Source organism: Mangifera indica, chromosome 8 (assembly GCF_011075055.1).
Source record: "Mangifera indica cultivar Alphonso chromosome 8, CATAS_Mindica_2.1, whole genome shotgun sequence".
In the NCBI taxonomy this organism is placed as follows: Eukaryota; Viridiplantae; Streptophyta; class Magnoliopsida; order Sapindales; family Anacardiaceae; genus Mangifera; species Mangifera indica.
Genome location: NC_058144.1, coordinates 10365272 through 10372507, shown reverse-complemented (window position 1 = coordinate 10372507; position 7236 = coordinate 10365272). Strand labels below are relative to the sequence as shown.

Below are 7236 nucleotides of genomic sequence, written 5' to 3'. Positions count from 1 at the left end.
TACTTATAACTGAAAGTTGTAACGATAATTAGTTTATAGGTGAGTGTTTGAGTTTTTAATCTGTTATATGTATATTTTTGAAATTAAGATAAAACTTAAGAGGGAAATAGTCCTTTGGCCTTTTCAATTCTTTTGTTGTGCTAAAAATTATTAACTTGAGATATGATTTTACCACACCAAAGCCTTCATACTTGCATCTGTTTATTACCAACCTTTGCCACTTGAATTTGTTTAATATGTTGAGTGAAAAGCTAATGAAACTAGTTGTATATGTTCAAGACCTAACAGTTGAATATTACATATCATTTACAAAAAAAAAAAATATTTACCATATAACAATTGAGTTTTACTTTATATACAACGATAGTTCAAAGTTAAACTTTAGACTTTTACCTTCATAGAAGTCATGTAATAGCAAGACAAACGCAAAGAATATAAATAATTAAAAAACACACTGAAAAAGAAAAACATCATTAAAGCCCAATATAATGTTTCACTTAAGTGTTGTTAGCACTAAATTATTATTGTTAATCAAATATCATGCTCAAATCACTTCAATTTAATTAGTTTATTAAAGGCCAAATGACTGTTTCTCACCCAAGGGTTGGTGTAAACTCAATTTCCCACTTAGTAATTATTGAAAATTTAAATATTCATCTTTTTATTAATTTTTACTCATATTATTAGTGGTAAAATTGTTATTTAATAAAAATTTTAAAAATTATAAATTTATTATATTTTACCTCATTAAGTTTTAAAACTAACAATTTTATCTTAGCTTCCTCTATCTAAAGTTTGAAAAATTAAAATTTTTCTCTAGGGTTTACAGTAATTGTCGATGATCGGAGACGACGATGACGGTGGCATTCTCCCTCCTTCCTAGCTTCTCTCTTAGTCACACTCTATTTTTGATCGTCTTCTCTCCTCATCGACAACACGATAAAGAGATCAAGATCTAGGTTTTTTCATCATACAACGAAGAGACTCAAATTTGATCTCTTTATTGTCTCGTCAATGAGGAAAAAAACAACTAATAATGGTTAGAAATGGACCACAGTTGAGAGAGAAGTTAGAAAGGAGGGAGATGTCGCCATCGTTGTCTCCGGCCACTGGTAATTGCTACAAAAATCCAAGAGATAACATAAGTTTTTCAACGTTTTGTTAGGGTTGACTTTGTTAACTTTTAAACCTTAGGGTGGAAATATAATAAATTTTAGTTTTTAAAATATTTTTATTAAATAACAATTTTATCTATGATAGTATCAGTGAAATTTAATATAATGATAAATATTTAAATTTTTTATAATTAACAAATAAAAAATTGTGTTTACACTTAAAGTTAGATAAGAAATAATCATTTGACCCTTTATTAAAAAGTATTTGGTAGGAAGCAAGTGTTAAAAACATATATTTCCATTCCTACCTATCAATTTTTAACTCTGGTAAGGCCAAAAATTAATCAAAGAGTTTAAGTGATGAAAAAACTCAATACATTAAACAAAATTATATATATTTATATAACACAAAGAAAAAGCAAACATGGAAATGGGGAATGATGAGTGTTGATTTTAGCGGAGAGGAGCCAAACCCGCCTTGTCCTGTTTGACAGTTAGAAAACGGATGACACGTGCCACGTGTACAGCACCCCTACTCAAATGGCGCCGTTATCTTTGTCATGTTTTATTCCCCCTGTCTGGCTTCCTTCTCTTTTCATTTCTTTACACAAAACCAATTTCATCTTTACGAGCTGCATTATCTCACTTGTCGTTTCGGTTAGTTTCTTTTGTTTTCCTTCTATTTGTTCTATCTTTCTGTTCATTATTTCTGTGTTTATATTGAATATTTGAAGCACTGGTGCAGTGCAGTTTAGTCTTTCTTTTCATGACAATGGCAGGCCTAAACTGAAGAATACAGATTAAACAAAGGATGTCTTCCCCGTGCAAAAGAAGAGAGATGGATGTCATGAAGCTGTAAGCATATACTCAATTGTTTTTTTTTTTTTAATTATTATGATTTTCTTTGGAACTTCTTCTTGTTTTTTCATGTTTTAAGTTTATGTTGTGGATATTGTTCTTACTAATGGTGTTCCCACTCTCTAATCTTCACGTATTTGACACAGGATGATGAGTGACTATTCGGTGGAACCAATTAACGATGGGATTAATGAACTCAAAGTGCTATTCCATGGTCCCAAAGAAAGTAAAATTTTCTGCCCTGTTCATTCACTTTTTAAAGAAAATGACAATTTTGTGGTTAAAAAGGCTTTCGTTTGATTGATTTTGTTGATTTTACCGCAATGGATGCAGGTCTTTACGAAGGTGGTGTCTGGAAAATCCGAGTGGAACTGCCAGATGCTTATCCTTACAAGTCTCCTTCCATTGGATTTATTAACAAAATATTCCATCCCAATGTTGATGAACTGTAAGTTCTCTTACATCGTAGAGTAAAGCTGTGTGATCGATTTTGAAGTCATATATGCTAACAAGTTTTTTCTATGTGATTTGAAGGTCTGGTTCTGTCTGCTTGGATGTAATCAACCAAACATGGAGCCCAATGTTTGGTAATTTCAAGACTTTTTTTGAATGAACTGCAGTTTTTGTAATTTGCACATACCAACAAAGATGCACACAATAAACAAAGACAGATAACATCAGTCATACAGTTTGGAATTTCCAAAAGAAGTTTTCTTCTTTCCTAGTGAAACCAATTTTTCCGAGAAAAGTCACCTTTATTAGGTTCTGGTGAAATACAAAATAATTGTAAGTTTCTTAATCCAATATTTGTTTGTCTTGTTAAGCAAATGTGGGTGAAACTAGCAGATGCAACAGATCTCAAACAATACAATGAAGCATTATAGACTTTGTGTAGTACATTGGCACTTTCTCACTTTGAAAGGGACCTGATTTGGAGCATGCCAACAATGAGGATCTTATGTTATTGGAAAACTGAATGCTTGAGTGTTATATCCTGGTTTGTGAATGTGCAGAGTTGCTCAGTAAGTGCAGGTTCAGGTCTTATATTCTCAATGAAAGGAATTGGGGATGCTTCATTACTGAATAGTATTTAGTGACATTATATTAAGCTTTCAATTTTGCATTTTGCTTTTGCCTTTCACTTGGAGTTCAATTTTCAAGTATCTTACCATGCGTTTTCTGTGCTGCAGATCTTTTGAACATATTTGAGGTTTTCCTTCCACAGCTCTTACTTTATCCTAATCCTTCTGACCCCTTGAATGGCGATGCAGCATCTTTGATGATGAAGAATCAGAAACACTATGAACAGAGGGTGAAAGGTAAGATCTCTTTATTTTCTTACTGCATTGCTATTTGGTTGCCAGTAAGACTGCAAACAACAGTTAGCCTCTTTACTTCAACATTATTTATTAGTTGGCTACTCCATTTTAATTTAATCTTCAGTTCAGTTTATTGGAAAATTCGGTAAATATTACTGGTCTGGTGTGATGTCCTATGTGAATCATTAATATGCTGGTATATCAGGAAAATTTTTCTGAAATTATGTCCAATTGGACTGAGAATATTTTGTCAATTCTTTATGATAACAGAGTACTGTGAACGCTATGCAAAGAAGGAGAATGTGGCAAGTCCAACTTTAGAAGATAGCGATGAAGATATCAGCAACGATGACATCAGTGATGGGCGAAGCACATCAAGTGATGACAACATTGCTGGAGAAGCAGATCCATGAGAAGACATTTACCTTTCCACTGTAATTTAAACAATTCTAACATGATTATGCATTTAATTTCCTGTAAAAATCATGTAGTATAGTGATAACTTTAATGAATAGAATGGTTCTTTGTGTTAAATTGTTTCCTATTTCAGATCGAGTTAGGTAAAAAACTAAATCAGTAGTTTTAACTTAGATATGTGAACAAACAATTATAAGCAGAATTATTCTCTGGAAGGCATAGATATGACCTCTAATTAGACCTGTGAATATAAACAAAGAGTAGCTTTTGTAAACTAATAATGCATCACTTCATTGAGACCTTTCCTCAAAATAAGATGATTTATGAATACAAGATTAGGAATCTATCAGCAAATGTAACAGACAAACATCAATATCATTTGAATAGTTTAATCCCATGTTGTCGCATGCTTTGAATTTCACGAACCAAATCTGCCCTCAAACCAACTGTAAAATCACTTTCACGAGCTTTCAGAATCACCAGAAATGCCATAAAATCCTGGTTGTCTATTGCTTAAGTAGTTACAAATTAGCAATGATGTACATCCATTGAGTTGTAGAGATCCCATGTAGATAGTTAATTCCAGGAGAATCTTCGAAGTAGCAAACTTCATGACTGGTGTAAATACTTTCGGATCCTGATATATATGAAATGTGTAAAAAGTTAGGGACCGATCATTCCTTGATAATGACGTGACAATACAATTTCAGCCCACTGTAGTTGCCGGCGCGCAAAGTAAATATCGTTTTCAGCAAATTGCCTTATTCTTTAACTCAAGCGGCAATAAAAACCACAAGAATACACAGTTTTATTGTAGAATCAGCCAACAAGCCAATTGGCATCCTTTCTAATTACAAAAATAACCAGAACATAGAGATTTCCTCCATGCACAACATTGAAGAACCATCTCATATTTAAAATTATACATGGTTTTTGACAAAGCTAAACTGCAGACCTTTCTGCATCAAAGCGTAGATCCCAAAAATGAATCAAACCCCCCTCTGGGTTACCTTTCTTTCATTCTTTATCATTCTTCATACAACACATTCCTTGGATGCAGTAGTTAAGAGTTCATTGATCAACTTCCTTTCAGAACTATCTAACAACAATGCCCTACTTAATTCTGTATGGAACACCTCCACTGATCCTTGCACTGACCGGTGGACAGGTGTAACTTGCAATAGTCGGAAGAACTCTGTGAGTAGATTAAATCTTACCAGGCTCAATCTTTCTGGATCATTTGATGCTAGTCATCTTTGCAATGACCAATCTTTAGCTGCATCTCTCAGTGTTATTATTCTTGATGGTAACAATATTCAGGGAGAAATCTCAGCTGATATTTCAAATTGTACTCAGCTCAGTCGCTTGCGTTTGAGCCAGAACCGTATTTCAGGAAACCTTACGGGTTCACTTTCTCTGTTGAGCAACCTGAAAAGACTCGATGTTTCATACAATAACTTCACTGGTGCCTTGCCAGACTTGTCCCGCATTTCTGGACTCACTATGTTCCTTGCTCAATACAACCAGTTCACAGATAAAATCCCACAATTTGACTTCTCAAATCTGCGGCAGTTCAATGTATCTTACAATGATCTGAGTGGTCCTATTCCAGACACACGTGGTAAATTCGACTTAAGCAGCTTCTTCCATAATCCTAAGTTATGCGGAGATCCTTTGCCAAACAAATGTCCACCGACTCCGCCCTCAAACTTAGAGGGTAAGAAATCGAAACATGTTTCGAAAACTCGGATTCTTATATTCTCAGGATATGCAGTGTTAGGCTTGTTAGCTATAGTCTTTATCACCTGGAGGATCTGTAAAAGAAGGAAGTCTGAACAAAAGGTTGAAGCGGTAAACAACGTAGAATCTGCTGATGATGGTAATATCAACAAGTCTAAAGCATTTGAATCTAGAGATTATATAACAGGGGAGAGCAAATCAGAACTTTCCATGAATTCAGCAGAAAGTAGTTTGCCTTCATCCTCACTAGTAGTCCTTACAAGTCCTGTAGTAAATGGACTGAAATTCGGGGAGTTGCTGAGGGCTCCAGCAGAGTTGCTTGGAAGAAGAAAGAATGGTACACTCTACAAGATTGTTTTGGAAAATGGTATGAACCTTGTTGTGAAAAGGATTAAAGATTGGGCGATTTCAAGCAATGATTTTAAGCTCCGGATGCAGAGATTAGACCAAGCTAAACATCCAAATATATTGCCAGCTCTTGCCTTTTACTGCTCTAAACAAGAGAAACTATTAGTCTATGAATTCCAGGAAAATGGAAGTCTTTTTCGGCTTCTCCATGGTATGTAATTGGGCACTCTTTATTTCTCTTCAAGTTTTCATATTTATCAAATCGCTTGCGGTTTTTGTTTCTAAGAAATAGTATTTTCCAGGAGCTCAGATGGGGCAAGCATTTGACTGGGCAAGGAGGCTAGATATTGCAGCCAAAATTTCTGAGGCATTATCATTCATGCATCAAGAACTTGGTGAAGCTGGAATTGCTCATGGCAACTTAAAATCCTCCAACATCTTGTTCAACAAGAGCATGGAGCCTTGCATAAGTGAATATGGCCTCATGGCATTTGACATTCAAGACTCTTCCACATTCGCCAACGGCTTCAAATGCCCTGCAGGTGCCATCGCTGCATCATCATTCGCCTACAAAGCAGACATTTATGGACTTGGTGTCATCCTTCTGGAGCTTCTGACAGGACGCCCGATGCAGAAAGATGGAGTGGACTTGACAACATGGGTTCACTCAGTCGTCCGAGAAGAGTGGACAGTAGAAGTTTTTGACAAAGGCTTAATTTCAGAAGGCGCAAGTGAAGAGAGGATGGTACACTTGCTGCAGGTCGCCATAAAATGTGTCAACCGTTCACCGGCGACCAGGCCTACCATTAGCCAAGTGGCTGCCATGATCAATGCTATTAAAGAAGAAGAGGAAAGATCAATAGTTTCTGAAGCATAACACAGTTTAAATTCAAAATCTTAAACATGATGAGAAGACACTCAGTACAGAAAGAATTTTATTTCAGCCTATATCAAAGTTTTAATGCATTTGTTCAAGGACAAAGTATAGCTTATTTCTCCTTAGTTGCATCCTATTTGTGCAATATTTCAATAATCAATAATCAATTAAGCATATTCCCCTAGTCAGTGCATGCTTCATATTTTAGTGTTCTCTGGTGTCTTGATTATGTGTCTGAATACATACTTAGATCCTATAGTTTCTTCTCAACAGAAAATTAATGGATATTGAAAGATGGGATCAAAATCTTTTATAACATTTGAAATTGAGTATCATTTATTAATCTATTTAGACAAAGTGAATTGTGAATTCTGGGGAAAACACACTGGCCAGATAGGTGACAACCAATTGCCACAACAAGTGCTAGAGCAGTAATGAAAAAATGAATTTGAATTTGACGGCAGATTGGTGGTGGTTTATGGATAGCCCTCAAAGACCAGACTGGCTTAAAAATTTTAGGTAAAGATTCATTGATATTCACTAAATTTAATTAAAAAAACTC

The 7236-nt window shown here is 34.9% G+C and overlaps 2 protein-coding genes across 2 annotated transcripts; both read left to right on the top strand.

Moving 5' to 3' along the window:
- The first annotated feature begins 1682 nt into the window (after window positions 1–1682).
- On the top strand, window positions 1683–3816 carry LOC123223206 (ubiquitin-conjugating enzyme E2-23 kDa-like). The gene is made up of 7 exons (XM_044646313.1): window positions 1683–1772; window positions 1895–1970; window positions 2120–2199; window positions 2307–2421; window positions 2508–2560; window positions 3164–3292; window positions 3563–3816. The coding sequence occupies exons 2-7, from the start codon at window positions 1927–1929 to the stop codon at window positions 3703–3705; spliced, it is 564 nt and encodes a 187-aa protein (XP_044502248.1). The 5' UTR covers window positions 1683–1772; window positions 1895–1926; the 3' UTR covers window positions 3706–3816.
- Window positions 3817–4693: 877 nt separating this feature from the next.
- LOC123223966 (probable inactive receptor kinase At2g26730) lies at window positions 4694–6674 on the top strand. Its single transcript, XM_044647458.1, has 2 exons — window positions 4694–6008; window positions 6100–6674. Exons 1-2 carry the CDS (start codon window positions 4694–4696, stop codon window positions 6672–6674), a joined length of 1890 nt encoding a protein of 629 aa, XP_044503393.1.
- Window positions 6675–7236: the final 562 nt, after the last annotated feature.